At 48.7% G+C, this 19,116-nt stretch overlaps 1 protein-coding gene across 3 annotated transcripts; it reads right to left on the bottom strand.

Moving 5' to 3' along the window:
* Window positions 1–2,466: 2,466 nt before the first annotated feature.
* VPS11 (VPS11 core subunit of CORVET and HOPS complexes) lies at window positions 2,467–16,655 on the bottom strand. Of its 3 annotated transcripts, none has more exon segments than NM_001132789.2 (16): window positions 2,467–2,980; window positions 3,125–3,347; window positions 5,146–5,317; window positions 5,449–5,651; window positions 5,742–5,881; window positions 6,111–6,272; window positions 6,379–6,567; window positions 6,800–6,946; window positions 7,364–7,550; window positions 10,491–10,642; window positions 11,043–11,244; window positions 12,607–12,854; window positions 14,043–14,206; window positions 14,870–15,005; window positions 15,102–15,250; window positions 16,425–16,637. In NM_001132789.2, coding segments are annotated over 16 exon segments (2,826 nt in total). In that variant the 5' UTR covers window positions 16,612–16,637; the 3' UTR covers window positions 2,467–2,815.
* Window positions 16,656–19,116: the final 2,461 nt, after the last annotated feature.

Genomic DNA, 19,116 nt, shown 5'->3' with positions numbered 1-19,116 from the left:
AGTGCTGGGATTACAGGCGTGAGCCACTGGCCCAGTCAGCATTTCAATTCTTAAAATGAGGAAACTGGTTCAGAGAGATTAAAGGTCATGCCTACAGACAAGTAACTGAAGTGGGAGCACAAACGCTACATACTTGTAGTGAGAAAAGGGCTTATTAGGAAAAGTGCTTTCCCATGAACATAATTTTTTTTTGAGACGGAGTTTCGCTCTTGTTGCCCAGGCTGGAGTGCAATGGCACGATCTCTGCTCACTGCAACCTCCGCCTCCCGGGTTCAAGCGATTATCCTGCCTCAGCCCCCTGAGTAGCTGGGATTACAGGCACGCACCACCACACCCGGCTAATTTTGTATTTTTAGTAGAGATGAGGTTTCTCCATGTTAGTCAGGCAGGTCTTGAACTCCTGACCTCAGGTGATTCGCTCACCTCGGCCTCCCAAAGTGCTGGGATTACAGGCGTGAGCCACCGCGCCTGGCTCCCGTGAACGTAATTAACAATCATGATTATTAATAATCACCCAGCTGGGTGCAGTGGCTCACACCTATATCCTCAGCACTTTAGGAAGCCAAGGCAGGAGGATTGCTTGAGCCCAGGAGTTTGAGACCACCCTGGGCAACATGGTGAAAACCTCATCTCTACAAAAAATACAAAAATAGCCCAGGTGTGGCAGCACACACCTGTAGTCCCAGCTATTCAGGAGGCTGAGGTGTGAGGATCGCTTGAGCCCAGGAGGTCGAGGTAGCTGTGAGCTGTGGTGGTGCCACTGTACTCTAGCCTGGATGACAGTGAGACACCCATTTTTTTTTTTTTTTTTTGAGATGGAGTTTCACTCTTGTTGCCCAGGCTGGAGTGCAATGGCACAATCTCAGCTCACTGCAACCTCCGCCTCCCGGGTTCAAGCAATTCTCCTGCCTCACCCTCCTGAGTAGCTAGGATTACAGGCACCTGCCACCACACCCAGCTAGTTTTTGTATTTTTAGTAGAGACGGAGTTTCACCATGTTGGTCAAGCTGGTCTTGAACTCCTGACCTCAGGTGATCTGCCCACCTCAGTCTCCCAGAGTGCTGGGAATACAGGCGTGAGCCACCGTGCCCGGTGAGACCCTGTCTTAAGAAGAAAAAAAAAAAAATCACCCATGTGCTCAGCACTGTACAAAGAACTGAACACCTATTTGATCCTTAGGCTTTCATAATAGCCACACAGGGTAGGTGTTACAATCCCTAACGTACAGATGAAGAAACAGGTCGAGGGGGAAAGGGTGGGAGTAGGGTGAGGGATAAGAGACTACACATTGGGTACAGTGTACACTGCTTGGGTGATGGGCACCAAATCTCAGAAATCACTACTAAAGAACTTATTCACATAACCAAATACCAACTGTTCCCCAAAAACCCACTGAAAAAAAATACATTTCAAAAAAAAAAAAAAAAAAAAAACAGGTTGAGAAGGTAAGATGTGCCTTAAGTCAAACAGCACAACTAGGATTCAAACCCAGCTCAGTGGATGCAAAGTCTACTCATAGCATAGCAGCTACAATACTGCCACTGTTTTTTTTTTTTCACTTTTTGAGACAGGGTGTCTGTCACCCAGGCTGGAGTGCAGTGGTGTGATCAAGGCTCACTGCAGCCTCAACTTCCTGGGCTCAAGCAATCCTCCCACCTCAGCCTCCTGAGTAGCTGAGACCACAGGCAAGCGCCACCAGGCTGGGCTAGTTTATTTTTATTTCTTGCACAGACGGGGTCTCACTAAGTTGCCTGGGTGGCTGGTCTTGAACTCCTGGACTCAAGCAGATCCTCTTACCTCAGACCCGCAAAGTGTTGGGATTACAGGCATGAACCACTGCGCCCAGCCCATGGCAATCCTAAATACTACCTAAACCACAATGTCAAACTTACTTCCTCCAATGAAACAACATAGAAGATGAAATTAGGTGAGGCTGTGGGGAAAACAACAACATAGGAGCAATTTTCAGACAGGAAGCACCACCCAAATTACACAGGGACACCTAGCAACATAAACTTCAGCTGACAATTTCAGAGAGGGAAAGGTGTTTCCAGAAAGGACCTTTTATCCTGTTTATCATCTGGTATTAAGTATAGCAAGACACCAACCTACCCATTATTTAAGGTAGGTTAAGCCCAAAGCTCCCTACCAGAATCTGCCTCCTGCTTGAATATTTTGCCCAAATTATAGCCATAGAGACCAGGAAGACGAAAGAGCAAGAGCTGTTTCGGGGGTCTTGGTCCAGGCTGCTCCTGGAGCTCAGTCATTAGGTCTTTTGAAGAGGTTCTTCAGTAAACTGAACTGTATGCGATGCCACAGACCCCACCCATTAGCAGAACGAGACTGCGTCAACATGGTCTCCAAGAAAACCGTAGGAGGGAAGTGGAACACCAGGAGAGCAGAGGGAAGGAAGTCCATCAGGCAGTTAAGAATCACCAGGAAGTCCCCAGAAAAAAATCCTTAAGCTCCCAAATCATTATATTCTTTTATTTATAGACTCTGAGAGCAAGGACCCAAGCACAGCCTGGTGCTCTTGGATAGAGAAGAAAGCAGCTATTGTCCACACTCAGAGGTTGCTGAGGTGCCCTCCCCCACTGATCTGGAATGATCTACACTGCTAGTGAAGAGGAGGGATGGCAGGCTGGCTAAATAAGAAGGCAGGGAAAGAAAGTCTGCTTTAGTTCTGAGGGCTGTGACATTAGATGAGAGTGGAGCCCTGGGCATGTCAGCCAGCCTTCTGTGTAACGCTCGCCCAGGTCCCATTGTGTCTGTTCTCTCGGTCCTCCACTGTTGCCCACATCTTCCTCCAGGCTGCTTAAGTACCCCTCCTGGAGTGCATGAGCAGGTCACGTTGCAGCCCAGCCTCCAGGCTGGAGGTCAGTCTGGGTGTGGGAGGGCCGGTCAGCAGAGTCAATTTGTTGAAAACACCTCTGCCAAAGTAGTCAGCAATCACAGAAAAGCTGTCATTGGAGCACTTGAGCTGCAGGAGAAGAGGAGGGAAGGAGTACAAATCAGAATCAAAGTGCTTGTTTCTTAAATGAGGAGGAGATAAGGAAACAAGCCCTCCAGTGACTCTATGACACTAGTAGGAATCCCCTGGCCCATCTAGCCCACTCATCCCCACCTGATGCTGGAATTGATCATGGAGATCTCGTTTCTGTTCCTGGGCCCGGATCATATCCATGACCTTCCGGTTTTCAGGGAGGCAGGTGGGGCAGTCAGCATCACTTTCCGAGTAACTCTCAAAGCAGTGTTGATGGAAGGAGTGGCCACACAGGAAGTGGACTGAGGGCAACTCCAAGGCACTGTTACAGATGCTGCACTTGGTCTTTTGGAAAATCTTAGGACTACAGGGAAGAAAGACCAGAAGTGAGTGGCAAAAGTGAGGGCAAGGCCAGGAGTCAAGGATGAGAAAGAAGGCAGCTGAAGTGCACAGGGCAAGGTCCCTGGTAAGGCCCCTGAACACCCTGCCCTGCTCTTCTTATCGCCTTAAGGGAGTCAAATGATTACAACAGCCCTGGACCTGCAGTGAGTCTCAGCATGCTCCCAACAAGGCCAGCTCAGCCTGGGGATTCTTTCCTCTGTCTCCATTTTCACAACTGCCACTAAATTAACTTTCAGGTCTGTACTCAGACGTGACCCTTTCAGTGAGGCCTTTCCTGGCCACCTTCTCTAAACTTGTTAACACACTTCTTCTCCCACTCCCCTTGCTCAATTCATTTGCCACTCAGAACTTATCACCACCTAACTTACTACAAAAGTTTGTCTATTTGGCTGGGCACAGTGGCTCACACCTGTAATCCCAGCACTTTGGGAGGCCGAGGCAGGTGGATCACCTGAGGTCAGGAGTTCTAGACCAGCCTGGCCAATATGGCGAAACCCAGTCTCTACTAAAAATATAAAGATTAGCTGGGCATGGTGGCAGGCACCTGTAATCCCAGGTACTCAGGGGGCTGAGGCAGGAGAATCGCTTGAACCCAGGAGGCAGAGGTTGCAGTGAGCCGAGATCGCACCATCACACTCCAGCCTGGGGGACAAGAGCGAGACTTCGTCTCAAAAAATAAAAAAAATTTGCCCATTTGGCCGGGTGCAGTGGCTCACACATGTAATCCCAGCACTTTGGGAGGCCAAGGCAGGCAGATCCCCTGAAGTCAGGAGTTCAAGACCAGCCTGGCCAACATAGTGAAACCCCATCTCTATAAAAATACAAAAATTAGCCAGGCATGGTGGCAGGCGCCTGTTATCCCATCTACTCAGGAGGCTGAGGCAGGAGAATCGCTTGAACCCAGGAGGTAGAGGTTGCTGTGAGCTGAGATCAAGCCATTGCACTCTAGCCTGGGTGACAGAGTGAGACTCTATCTCAAAAGAAAAAAAAAAAAAGTTTGCCTATTTAACACGTTTGCTGTCTGTCTCTTCTAAAACCTATAGCTCCACGAAGGCAAGGCTTTTCATCTGTGCTGTTCAGAATAGTGTCTGGGACATCACAGAGGCTCAGTATTTGTAGGATGAAGAAACTGTTGTTCTCTAATAAATATTTGACAGAATGTTAAGGGCAGGTAAGATTTCAGAGTTGGGATTATGGCCGGGCACCGTGGCTCATCCCAGCACTTTGGGAGGTCAAGGTGGGAGGATCACTTGAGGCCAGGAGTTCGAGACCAGCCTGGCCAACATTATAAACCCCATCTCTACTAAAAATCCAAAAATTAGCTGGGCTTGGTGGCACACGCCTGTAATCCCAGCTACTCGGGAGGCTGAGGTGGGAGGATCACTCGAGCCCAGGAGGTCAAGGCTGCAGTGAGCCGTGATCACGCTCCTGCACTCCAGCCTCAGTGACAAGATCCTGTCTCAAAAAAGAAAAACACCAGAACAGCTTCCAACCACAATATCGATGTGTTTAGAAAAGGTAGAATACAGGCATATAAAGAACAAAAAGTACCTGCTACAAAATAATATCATCCAAAGCCCAATAAATAATGATCTATGTAATAAACCATTTTTTGGAATTCCTCAATTAAAACACATCTTGAAGAATCAAAATGCTCAAAAGCACTCCATAGAATCCTCTATGGAAAGTACTTAGTAATAAATACCCTGTGAAGGGCAAGTTATCCCCTGGACTCCTCCACATATCCATGCCCCGGGTACCTGGCCTTGAGCTCTTGGATCTCCTGGCGGATACGGGTGGTCTCCTCTCGGTACCGCCGCACCCGCAGCTCATCCTGTGCAATCTGCTGGCTCTGTTTCTGCAGTTTTTGGACCAGGTAGTCCCTGATGACGGAGAGTGTGGCTGTGGAGTTGTGGGCCAGGGTCTGCACCACTGAGATTGGGGTCCAAGAGGAAACAAGACAATCAACCACGTGTGGCACTCTCTGGATAGAGCTGAAGGGCCTCTGCCACAGAGCCCAGCTGTCAGCAGCTTGTCACCCACCCGTCTGTCTTCCCAAGTACCTAGAAGAGGCGGCATGAGGTTCTTGTTCTCGATATGCTTGAGGACAGCTGCCACGTACTCCTTGCAGTCCTCCTCCTTGCGAGCGAAGTAGCTGAGGGCCTGCTCCCACAAGGAGGGGTCCTGCTCCCCATGGCGCTCACACACGGTGATGACCTGCCGGTACTGCTCATGCTGCATGTGGTAGTGCATGATCTGCTGGAACCTGCGGCCGGGGCAAGGGCACACCTCAGTGGCTGTCTCTGGAGAATGACTTGGATTCTTCCCCTTTCCCTGAAATTCCCCAAACTCTTACAGCTTCCCCTGCTCATAAAGGTAAAGAACACCATCCTGGAAGTCGTGCATCTGGCACAGGACCAGGGCCTTGTCAAAGACGTCGCAGAAGCGACCACTCTTCAGCAGGGAAATGGCCTCTGCGTGAAGCTTCTCTTTGACCTGGAGAGGAAGGAGGGCAGAGCTGCTGGACAAAAGGGGAAAATCACAAGGTCTCTTGGGACAAAGCCAGTCAACTCTTTCCCTCAGTCCATCCCCTCTTCACAGAGGACCACTGAGCCCTGAGGTAAGGTGTTACTGGTCTAAGGAATGCAGTGAAAGGCAGCACCAAGACAGAAGAATGGAGACAACATGAACTGTCTTTTCTCCTGAAGCCCTAGCCAGGCCTCACCTGTGGATCCTTCTCGTGGGCCCAGTTCTGCAGTCGCAGCTCAAGGAGTGTGTCGTAGATCCCCTGGGGTGAGTCTGGCTGCACTTCACTCATGTGCTCTAGGAAGGCTTTCAGCTCTCGCGGGTTATTGGCAAAGATGGGGATGAACTCCTCAGAGTTGGCCTAGGATGGCAAGGGAGGAAAAAGGAGGCTGAATGAGTGGGCATGATATACAGGAAGCCCTTAAGGTGATCCCCACAGTCTGAAGCTCTTTTCCCTGCAGCCTCACCCTGCAGCCTGGGGCCTCCCTATCACTGCGGCCTTCAAGGCTGGGCCGATAATCAGTACAAAGTCCCTTCAGCAACTGAGTTGTCTGCTCTGGTATGTGGTGCATGAGGATCTTGCCGTAGCGCTTCATGTTGCTCTCTGCCTGCTCAAAAGGCAGCTTGCCGATGTATCGAAGGGCTTCCTGGTAATTCTGTGGAAAAGTAAAGGGCAGAGTAGTGTATACTCCTGCCTCAGCCACCAGGAAGCACTTTCATCATTCTGGGGATGTCTTCAAACACAACAGGGCTCTGCCCAAGTTCAGAGTCTCACCTCTACTCAGGAGGATGGGGTGGGAGGATCACCTGAGCCCAGGAATTCAAGTCCAGCCTGGGCAACATAGCGAGACCCTGTCTCTTGGGGAAAAAAGACAGAGTCTCACCTACCTTAATGTCTTCTAGCTGGATCTTCAGGTACCACTCATGATGTGCATGGTTCTCCGCCAGATACAGGGCATGGGAGTAGTAGCCGGCCTGCCGGAGGACCTTGATGGCTGTCTCCACATCAAAGTGGACTTCACTCTCACTCTTTGTCTGCCAGGGAGACATGAGACAAAATCATTTACACAGAGGGAGATAGAGAAGGGAGAGGAAACAGGCACCTGACTTTCAGATTCCTGAGGTGATATCGTAAAGTTCACGCTTTGAAAATATTATGCTACTCAGCCTGTGGGAGTTTCTGACTAAAGTTTTCCTCTGCCCCTACCATTAGAGGGACACCGCTAGGGACAGGGCTTCCCCAGTGCCACCACCCTGGGCTTAGATACCATGGGAATTTCTAGAATCATAAAACAAGAGGGGAGATGGCACAGAACTAACAGGAACAGCCACTCCTCTAAATAAGGTCAGCCCTTTCCTCTCCCTATGTCTTGCTGAAACGAACAAGTCCCGGTGGAGCCACCTCATGCTCAGTGGGGCCTCCAGGACTTCCCCACCAACAACATCCTGCACCTTGATGAACTCCTCCAGCTTCGAGCTGTCCTTGAGCTTGGTATAGCAGTTGAGGAGCAGGGTGGTATGGTCGGCATTGGCCAGGGATTGTCGGTGCAGGGTCTGCAGGTAGGCAGTCAGGTTGTGAATGCGCTGGGCATCCAGAAACTTGCGGATCACATAGGATGGCTCCAACTTTCCAATGGTTCTAGGAGACATGTGCACCAGATAGCATCTGAATCAGTGTACTTCTCCAGCTCATGGACACAGGAATCACTCGCAGATCTTCTCAAAATGCAAATTCTATTTCAGTGGATCTGGAGTGGGGCCTGAGATTCTACATTTCTAACAAAGTCCCAGGTAATATCAGTGCTACTAGACTGTGGACCACACTGGGTAACAAGGCTCCAGAGCACTGCTTCTTAAATTTGGCTAAAAATAGGAATTCTAAAGAGAACGGGGAAGAGGCTAAACAGGTTTCTTTTTCTATTATTATTATTTTGTTGTTGTTTTATTGTTGTATTTTTGTTCTTTTTATTTTACATTATTTTTTAATTTAATTTTCTTTTTTTTTGAGATGGAGGTTCGCTCTTGTTGCCCAGGCTGGAGTGCAGTGGCACGATCTCAGCCCACCGCAACCTCCGCCTCCCAGGTTCAAGCGATTCTTCTGCCTCAGCCTCCTGAGTAGCTGGGATTACAGGCATGTGCCACCATGCCCAGCTAGTTTTGTATTTTTAGTAGAGGCAGGGTTTCTCCATGTTGGTCAGGCTAGTTTCAAACTCCCGATCTCAAGTGATCCACTCACCTCAGCCTCCCAAAGTGCTGGGATTACAGGCGTGAGCCACCACGCCCGGCCTTTTTTTATTATTATTATTATTTTTTTAAGTCTCGCTCTTTCAACAGGCTGGAGTGCAGGGCACAATCTTGGCTCACTGCAACCTCCGCCTCCTGGGTTCAAGCTATTCTCCTGCCTCGGCCTCCTGAATAGCTGGGACTACAGGTGCGTGCCACCACGCCCAGCTAATTTTTGTATTTTTAGTACAAACGGGGTTTCACCATGTTGGCCAGGATGGTCTCAATCTCTTGACCTCGTGATCCGCCCACCTCAGCCTCCCAAAGTGTTTGGATTACAGGCGTGAGTCACTGCACCTGGCAATTTATTTATTTATTATTATTATTATCATCTACTATTATTTTTTTGAGATGGAGTCTTGCTCTGTTGCCCAGGCTGGAGTGCAGTGGCACAATCTTGGCTCACTATAGCCTCTGCTTCCCAGGTTCAAGTGAATCTCCTGCTTCAGCTTTTCGAGTAGCTGGGATTACAGGCATATGCCACCATACCCAGCTAATTTTTTTTTTAAGATGGGATTACAGGTGACCGCCACCATGCCCAGCTAATTTTTGTATTTTTAGTAGAGATGGGATTTCACCATGTTGGCCAGGCTGGTCTTGAACTCTTGACCTCAGGTGATCCACCTGCCTCGGCTTCCCAAAGTGCTGAGATTACAGGCGTGAGCCACCACGCCTGGCCTTGCTTTTTTTTTTTTTTTTTTTAGTGGAGACAGGGTTTCACCATGTTGGCCAGGCTGGTCTCAAACTCCTAACCTCAAGTGATCCACCCGCCCTGGCCTCCCAAAGTGCTGGGATTACAGACATGAACCACGGCGCCCAGCCATATTTTTAAATTTTATTTATTTATTTACTGTTAGAAATGGGGTCTTGCTATGTTGCTCAGACTGGGCTCATGCAATCCTCTCACCTTGGTCTCCCAAAGGGATAGGATCACAGGCACATGCCACTGCACCCCAGCCTTAGACAGGTTTTTTTTTTTTTGAGACAGTCTCGCTCTGACACCCAGGCTGGAGTGCAGTGGTGCAATCTCGGCTCACTGCAAGCTCCGCCTCTGGGGTTCAGGCCATTCTCCTGCCTCAGCCTCCCAAGTAGCTGGGACTACAGGCGCCCGCCACCACGCCCGGCTGATTTTTTGTATTTTTTAGTAGAGACAGGGTTTCACCATGTTAGCCAGGATGGTCTCGATCTCCTGACCTTGTGATCCACCCGCCTCAGCCTCCCAAAGTGCGGGGATTACAGGCATGAGCCACCGCGCCCGGCCACCTTAGACAGGTTTCTAAAACCCCTTCTCAAGGCAGAAAATTCCAAGAATTATTACTGATGGAAGGAATTATGGAAGCAAGAGATGAATGCCTTTTCCCCCTTAAAGAACCAGGTCAAAGTGAATATTTACAAAGGCCAAGCTAAAGGTTAAAATGAGAGGTAATCATCAGCTCACCTACATACTGGTCACACAATATTTGACCCTAAAATTCTGTTTTCAACAAGGAATCTTGTCTTCTCATTTAAGGCATCATAGTTCTTGTAAAGAAAATTAAAAAGGCCGGGCACTGTGGCTCACACCTGTAATCCTAACACTTTGGGAGGCCGAGGCAGGTGGATTGCCTGAGCTCAGGAGTTCGAGACCAGCCTAGTGAACGTGGTGAAACCCTGTCTCTACTAAAAATACAAAAAATTAGCCAGGCATGGCGGCATGCGCCTGTAATCCTAGCTACTTGGGAGGCTGAGACAGGAGAATTGCTTGAACCTGAGGCAGAGGTTGCAGTGAGCCGAGATCACACCACTGCACTCCAGCCTGGGTGAAAGAGCTAGAATCCATCTCAAAAACAAACAAACAAACAAAAAAAAGCAAAGAAAAAAACGCTGGGCGCAGTGGCTCATGCCTGTAATCCCAGCACTTTGGGAGGCTGAAGCGGGCAGATCACCTGAGGTCAGGAGTTCACGACCAGCCTGGCTAACATGGTGAAACCCCGTTTCTACTAAAAATACAAAAAATTAGCCAGGTGTGGTGGCACGCGCCTGTAATCCCAGCTACTCAGGAGACTGAGGCAGGAGAATCACGTGAACCCGGGAGGGGAGGTTGCAGTGAGTCAAGATTGCGCCATTGCACTCCAGCTTGGGCAACAAGAGCGAAACTCCCATCTCAAAAAAAAACTAACAAAAACAAACAAAAAACCGAAAACAAAAACAGTTCCTGGTAGAATTCTAGCCCCTACCTGGAGCATGGATGGGCTTTAGCTATCTAGCTGCCTGTCCCTGCATTCACAGCTATATCCCAAAGTGCCTCCAGACTGACCGGATATACTGCTGGACAGCCCCATCGTGGTTGCCCTTGCTGTAGAGATGGTCTCCATACTGCATGAAAATCTGGGCCAGCCCATCACTGTCCAGATGCTGGCTCTTGGCAAGGTTAATCGCCATCTCAAATAGGTTCTTCTTAAACAGCATCTAGAAGGGAAGAGAGATTAGAAAATTGGTAGAAGCGGTCCTGGGAAGACACTTTCCCAAAATGTGCGCACAACACACAAAACAGAAAGTCCTGGATTTCTGATCTGCCTAGATCCTAGACAAACCAAGAGCTACCAGATATCCCCAAGATCAGTATCACCTTATTTCATAAGGTTATCTGGAAACAAAGTGGACCCTTAGAGTGGGCTCAGGCTCCCAGCCACTACTTCCCTCTAAAGCCCCATCCCAGGCCATTTACCTTATAATCCTACCCTAAGGAAGCTGAGTAAGGCTGTGACCCACAAGGAGGGAAACACCCTGACCAATATGACTTGGGGAACCTGCTCCTGCAGCTGCTTCTAGATGCCTGTGGCCAGCTCTGTGAGCCTGGTGGCCTTGCCTCCAGTTTGGTCTGTGTGTCCTTCTCCTGCAGTGCGTGGACCCGCCCATCCCGCGTCAGCACGTACAGGGAGCCCCACTCAGCAAGCACATCCACTACATCCTCAAAGACGGTGCTATAGGCTATGAACTTGTTGCACAGGTCGTAGATGTTTAGAATCTGCTTGTCGGAGCTCTGTGAATCCCTGCTGGTAAACTCTGACCTGCATAGGAAAGAAAAAGCACCAGATGTTTGGACATCTCTGTCTTATCTCCCCTATTTCTTTTCCCATGATAACTTCGGTGCACATTTCACCCATCACAAATCACCTTTCTGGTCCCTCTCATCCCATAACATGCAGCACTGTGCCGGTAGTTGTAGAAAGAGAACACATAAACCTGATCTTACCCTTTAGGATCCTACAATTAACCCAAGCAACAGATTAGAAAATTAAGTACACTCAGTATCCATTAATTTAGAAAATAATAATCCAATACATGGTATATGTAAAACATTGTGCCTGGAACTGAATGAAAGTAAAACAAACCAGCATCTAACAGGGAGTACTTTCATCATGCAGATGACCCCACTTACCCCTTAAAAAAACAAAAACAAAACAAAACAAAAAACTTGCATCCTACATTTCCCAGCACTTTCTAATTTCTCCACTGCTAAATCCCTTGTTCCTCTACCCAACTTATTTTGACAAAACAGTTAAAAAACAAAACAAAACAAGGCCAGGCGCGGTGGCTCACGCCTGTAATCCCAGAACTTTGGGAGGACGAGGCGGGTGGATCACGAGGTCAGGAGATCGAGACCATCCTGGCTAACACGGTGAAATCCCGTCTCTACTAAAAACACAAAAAATTAGCCGGGCATGGGGGTGGGCACCTGTAGTCCCAGTTGCTCGGGAGGCTGAGGCAGGAGAATGGCGTGAACCCGGGAGGCAGAGCTTGCAGTGAGCCGAGATGGCGCCACTGCACTCCATCCTGGGCAACAGAGCGAGACTCCATCTCAAACAAAACAAAACAAAAAAAGCAGGTCCAAATTCCCTGGAGCATTCTAGTACGCTAGGGCTATGTAGCAAACACCTGCAGTAAAAACACCCATTTTTCAGTAAAAAAAAAAAAGGTATAACTAACTCTAGCTATAAGTGTCAACGGCCGGGTGCAGTGGCTCACGCCTGTAATCCCAGCACTTTGGAAGGCCGAGGCAGGCAGATCACTTGAGGTCAGGAGTCTGACACCAGCCTGGCCAACGTGGTGAAACCCCATCTCTACTGCAAATACAAAAAGTAGCCGGGCATGGTGGCACATGCCTGTAATCCCAGCTATTCAGGAGGCTGAGGCAGGAGAATCACTGGAACCCAGGAGGCGGAGGCTGCAGTGAGCCGAGATCACGCCACTGCACTCCTGGGTGGCAGAGCGAGACTCCACCTCAAAAAAAAAACAAAAGAAATGTTACCTACATAACACCGGAGTAGGAGTAGGAGAGTGGCAGGATCCAGGCATTAGGATTTTAAAATCAGGTGGATTCTGGGGAACAAGTCCAGCCCTCTCCCTGTCCCTTCTCACTGAGTCCTTACTTGGGAGAAACCTTCCGGTCCCGGGAGACAATGATAAGGTAGCCTCTAAACCAGTGGGCAATGAGCTTATGGCCCTCAAAGGCGAAGCAGGGCCCACGTTCATCAGGCTGGTACAAGTAGACACACTCATCCCCGGCCACAATGAACTGCAGGTCCTGAGAAGGGTCACTTAGGGCTGAGCAGCGCAGGCCACAACCATGGGTGTCCAACTCCACGCGAGGGTAGTCTTTTCCAGAAACTATATAGGACTGCCAGAAGTAACAAAGGGGTTAACAGGCTCCTTTGAGGAGGTAACACTAAGCCTTACAAAGGTATTCCCATCTCCATACTGGCTCTTTTTTCCCTCTTAGCATTCTTTCTCTTGGCTGCTGGCCTTCCTCATTAACCATTACCCATCTATTAAATATATAACCAGAGATCACAATTTCTTTCTCTGTATATATTATCACTATCTAGTACAGAAATTCTACAAGTAAGAGAAATGTAATAATCTACTGTTTTATCAAGAGTATTCCTGAGAGAGTAGACTGTTGTAAATCTGGGGCACCAGGAACAAGAAAGGTAAAGATACTTGTCCAATGTCATTTAAAAAGTTAGTTAGAAAATAGGCCAGTGCAGTGGCTCATGCCTGTAATTCCAGCACTTTGGGAGGTTGAGGCAGGTGGACTGCTTGGGCCCAGGAGTTCGAGACCAGCCTGGGCAACATGGTGAAACCCCGTATCTAGAAAAAATACAAAAATTAGCCAGGCATGGTGACACGTGCCTGTAATCCCATGTACTCAGGAGGCTGAGGTGGGAGGATCGCTTGAGCCCAGGAGGCAGAGGTTGCAGTGAGCTGAGACAGCGCCATTGCACTCCAGCCTGGGCGACACAGCAAGATCCTGTCTCAAAGGAAAAAAAAAGCTAGTTAGAAATAAAATTCAAGGCCAGGTGCGGTGGCTCACGCCTGTAATCCCAGCACTTTGGAAGGCCAAGGTGGGTGGATCACCTGAGGTCAGGAGTCCGAGACCAGCCTGGCCAACATGGTGAAACCCCGTCTCTACTAAAAATACAAAAATTAGCTGGACATGCTGGTGTGTGCCTATAATCCCAGCTACTCAGGAGGCTGAGGCAGGAGAATTGCTTGAACCTGGGAGACAGAGGTTACAGTGAGTCAAGATCTTGCCACTGCACTCCAGCCTGAGCCACACAGTGAGACTCCAGCTCAAAAAAAAAAAAAAAAAGAAAGAAAATTCACATCTTTTTATTACAAGCCCAGAGTCTAACTCTTTCTAGCTTCCTAGGCAAAAAAATAAAATACAAAGCTAGGCAAATGATTCGAATTATATGATTAAAACTTTAACACTCCCACCTTTCCTGTCACTTCATTACCCTATCCCCCTGAACAACGGAGAAGCCCTCCCTGCCTGCTCCTAAGAGTGGAGGCCTGGTCATACCTGGACATTCTCTGTTGTCACAACAAACAAGTGAGTGGTCTTTCCTGCTTGGCGAAAGGCCAATCCAGTTACAGGATAGTTGCCCTTGTGCAAAATCTGGGTCTTGCTATGCCGGTCCCGGGTGATGTCTCCTTTGTTCAATGTAACACTGCCATCTGTGAAACCTGTAGGAAAACAAGAAAATTACTTCAGTGAGGCTGAAAAGATCAGGAAGTGGAGAGGGGAAAAAAGACCACTTGAGGCACTCAGAAGTGACAAGCTTTCTCCATATACCCAACCTCTCTAATGGTTAACCTGAATATTGGTACTCACTGACACATTTTCAAAGAACAAAATTAAATGCCTTCCCATTCCAAACTTTATTTATTTATTTATTTATTTATTTATTTACTTATTTATTTATTTTGAGACAGAGTTTCGCTCCTGTTGCCCAGGCTACAGTGCAACGGAGTGATCCTGGCTCACTGCAAACTCCGCCTCCCAGGTTCAAGTGATTCTCCTGCCTCAGCCTCCCTAGTAGCTGGGATTACCGGCATGTGCCACTACGCCCAACTAATCTTGTATTTTTAGTAGAGATGGGGTTTCTCCATGTTGGTCAGGCTGGCCTCAAACTCCTGATCTCAGGTGATCCGCCCGCCTCTGCCTCCCCAAGTGCTGGGATTACAGGCATGAGCCACCATGCCTGGCCGCCATTCCAAACTTTAATATCTCAAAGGCCTCAGTTCAATACAAAGTGGTCTCGTGAAAACAGTAAAGATGAGAGGCAGAAGCAACTCTGAAGAAAATCTATGACAAATCTAGGAGTGTTAGTTTTGCCTTCTGTTTACCAATGGCCATAAAGTTGAGATTTTCATGGACAGTCAAACAAGATACAACAGTTGGCTCTGTTCCTGGAATAGCAGGGAAGATCCGAGTGCAGAGTGGATTGCCACCATCTCTCTTCTCCAGGTTCCAGATCTTAACCTGCGGACAGACCTCAGAAGTGTAAATGCTAGTCATCTCCAACAAAAAATCATTCCTAGGCTTCTGGATCTTTCCCATTTCCCTGCTGGGACTCACCAAGGGGTTGATGCCCTCTTCATCTTCTCCAACAGATGCCAGAATATTGTGCTGCTTCAGTTGGTACAGGTGTGTCACCCGTAGTTTGTAGGCTTGGAAGCCTGTAAGCTGTAGGGAACGTGGCAAGAACCAGATCTGGCCTTCCATATGTGCAGGGTAGTCAAGGAGCCTCCTTTCCAAGGAGAGATACTTACATTCAGACCAGAACTCAGGTAACAATTACATGTATATAACTCTAAAATTTTCATGGATTTTCCCACATACTCCTTATCTTAAAAAGAGTGAGGCCAGGCGCGGTGACTCACGCCTGTAATCCCAGCACTTTGGGAGGCCGAGGAGGGCGGATCACCTGAGGTCAGGGGTTCGAGACCAACCTGGCCAACATGGCGAAACCCTGTCTCTACTAAAAATACAAAAATTAGCCAGGTATAATGGTGCGTGCCTGTAATCTCAGCTACTCAGGAGGTTGAGGCAGGAGAACTGCTTGAACCCGGGAGGCGGAGGTTGCAGTGTGCCCAGATCACGCCATTGCACTCCAGCCTGGGCGACAAGAGTGAAACTCCGTCTCAACAAAAAGAAAAAAAATTAGTGGGCCGGGCGCGGTGGCTCACGCCTGTAATCCCAGCACTTTGGGAGGCCGAGGCGGGTGGATCACGAGGTCAGGAGTTCGAGACCAGCCTGGCCAATATGGTGAAACCCCGTCTCTACTGAAAATGTAAAAAATTAGCCGGGTGTGGTGGCAAGCGCCTGTAGTCCCAGCTACTCGGGAGGCTGTGGCAGGAGAATCGCTTGAACTCAGGAGACGGAGGTTACAGTGAGCCCAGATCGCACCACTGCACTCCAGCCTGGGCAACAGAGTAAGACTCCGTCTCCAAAAAAAAAAAAAAAAGTGAAAAAGGCCAGAGTTTAGTAGCAGCAACATGAAGATGAAAGCAACAAACTGCTAGGCTCATTTACCTCCTCGCCAATGATAATATTAGGGCAGGGGAGATCATGTCACTTTACATATTCATCTTTTAAAGCCAACTTGCATTCTTTTTCTTATTGATCTCAAATTAACCTCGTCAAATTGGCATGTACACTTCTCTTACAGATAAGGAAATTAAAACCCAGAGAGGTTAAATGACTTGCCCAGGATTGCTCAGTTGATAACAAGTTAGGAAATGGACTTCCTTCTTTCTTCCCGTAGACCACAGAACAACTCTGGATGACCAGCTAAAGGAAAGAGGCGCGCGACACGGACCCTTCCGACAAACAGATTTCATCCTAACTCGATCTCTTCGGGATCCCGGGAGGGAAAAGACAGCTCCAAACGAAGGATATCTCCAAAGACCAGGCTCCCTCGGCCTGAGTCGCAGACAGTGATGCCAGGAGGGAGGCAAAGGAACTTGGAAGCAGCGGATCCAGAAGCAGGTGTGGCCCCGGGAGCGGCCCCATCATTGCCCAGCGGCTCCTTCACCAGCTCCTTGTCGAAGAAAACGAAGCGCCGCCACTGCAGGTAGGCCGCCATTTTGGCCGAGGGCCCCCACCTCCGGGAGCTTTGTCACGTGAGCTGAGCCAGCGAATCACGTGGTCGGCAGCTTCCGGGAGCCCGCGGGCCCGAGAGCTCTTGAGTCGGGGTGACAGCTTCCCGCTGCTGGGAAAGTGGGTGGGGCCGCGCGCGGTAGTCCTAGTTCTGCAGTGTGCGACTTTGCCGGATGTGACTGTAACTTCGCTAGCTAAAATGCTTGAGAGCGGACCCTTCATCCCTTTGAGCATGTTTCTTCCTAAAATGCGCGGGTACTGGGAGATCAAGATGAGGGATGTCATGTGCCTTGTGAACTGTCACCCGCCGTGCGTAAGTGAATGACGTTTTGACTTCACAGGACTGTTTTGGGGCATAAATGAAACAGTGTATATTAAACCAGTTTTTCGGCTGTATGAGAGGAGAAATAAAATTAGAAGTTTGTGTCTGCCACCACGCAGATTGTGAACCATAGCCAATGTTTTATATTCGTTTTTGTTTCCCCCATCAGAGCGTATGACACCTAACAGACGCTCAAAACATTTCTTAAGGAAACGGGCTGGGCGCGATGGCTCATGCCTGTCTGTAATCCCAGCACTTTGGGAGGCCGAGGTGGGGGAATCACTTGAGCCCAGGTGTTCGAGACCAGCCTGGGCAACATGGTGAAACCCCATCTCTACAAAAAATACAAAAATGAGCCTGGCGTGGTGGTTGACACCTGTGGTCCCAGCTACTTGGGAGGCTGAAGTGGGAGGATCGATTGAGCCCCGGAGGTGGAAGCTGCAGTGAGCTGTGATCGAGCCGCTGCACTCCAGCATGGGCGACAGAGCAAAACCTTGTCTCAAAAAAAAAAGGAAACTGGGAAATACTGGTGGGGCAGGAATTCCCAAGGCCCTGGGCTTTCTCCCCCTTTCCATAGTGGCAGGGTATGGGACATAGAACTGAGCAAAAACCTGGAAGTGGCAACTTTGAGAGCTGAGTGTTTTAACGAGAAGTGGCAGGTGTCCAAGATATCACATGGCCATTCTCCACTCCCAACTCTGGCTAAACCATCTTTGAATCCAAGCAAGATCTATCCTCGTGGACAACTACTGTAGGTTTACTGTTTGTGTGCCATGAGAAGCTATAGACAGAAGTGACATAGCATCATTTTGAGATGGTAGGGACATATGGAAAAGTGACCCTGTGGTATTTGTGAAGTTTATTTTTTGCACTCCCTTTTTTTCTTTTGTTCTTTTTTTTTTTTTTTTTTTTGAGACAGAGTCTCTCTCTGTCCCCCAGGCTGGAGCGCAGTGGCACAATCTCAGCTGACTGCAACCTCCGCCTCCCAAGTTCAAGCGATTCTCATGCCTCAGCCTCCTGAGTAGCTGGGATTACAGGCGCCTGCCACCACGCCCAGCTAATTTTTGTATTTTTAGTAGAGATGGGGTTTTGCCATTTTGGCCAGGCTGGTCTCGAACTCCTGACCTCAGGTGATCCACCTGCCTCGGCCTCCCAAAGTGCTGGAATTACAGGCGTGAGCCACCGCACCCGGCCCTCCCCCAACTTATTTCAGAATATTTGATGCTGTATTTCCACCAGCCAGAGTTCCCTGAGAGCGGGGGCTACGTCTTGTACCGTGACCATGAACGAGGCCTAGCAGAGCCTGGTAGAAGTTCCATGTTTGGTTGAAGGAATGAATGTGGATGCCTCTCCTCTTATCCACTCCTCTCCTCAATCTGGTTGATGGGCAGGTGGCGTCCATTTGTCTGAAGAGGTAAATGATAGGAAGAAACTCTAGCCACCACCATGCACACAGATTTCCTGACTTCCAACTCAAGTTTCTTTCCTCTTCATCACACAGGATATCTCCAATTCATTGCAACTGTTTCAGGATACCAACTCTTGGGCAGAAGCACAGATGGGAGCAGGTTGAACCCACTTTCACCTACTGAGCATATTCCATACTAGTCATCAGAATGTTTAGATAGTATGTTAATATGTCAGTTGTTAAGCCTATGAAGAATATATGTTAAAAGAAGCAATGTGGCCAGGCAAGCTGGCTCACGCTTGTAATCCCAGTGCTTTAAGAGGCTGAGGCAGGAGGATCCCTTGAGGCCAGGAGTTCAAGACCAGCGTGGGCAACAGGCTTCAAAAAAGAAGCAATGTAAAAGCAGAGATGTGAACAAGAGATAAGAGTGCATCTTTGTTGATTGGGTGCTCCCCCTGTTGTCCAATGGCAGAAGCTCCACGTCTTCCTCTGAGGGCTGAATCTGGTTCTACTTGTGCCCATTGGATCCTCTTATTGATGAGGGATACAAAGGCCGAGATTGGCCTGCCAGAGAAACCCACAGCACCTCTTCAGACTTACTACCTTCTTTCCTTTCCTTCTTTTGACAAATATGTATTGAGCACTCCTAGTCCAGGAATTGTACCAAATGCCCAGAATATAAATGAACAAGACATGGTCCTCAACCACCACCCTAGAGACAGGCATAAAAAGAACTGACAATAACAAGCCCCTAATTTCAT

Source organism: Pongo abelii, chromosome 9, assembly GCF_028885655.2.
Source record: "Pongo abelii isolate AG06213 chromosome 9, NHGRI_mPonAbe1-v2.0_pri, whole genome shotgun sequence".
Taxonomy (NCBI): domain Eukaryota; kingdom Metazoa; phylum Chordata; class Mammalia; order Primates; family Hominidae; genus Pongo; species Pongo abelii.
The sequence above is the reverse complement of the archived record's forward strand: the minus strand, read 5'-3'. Positions and strand labels throughout refer to the sequence as shown.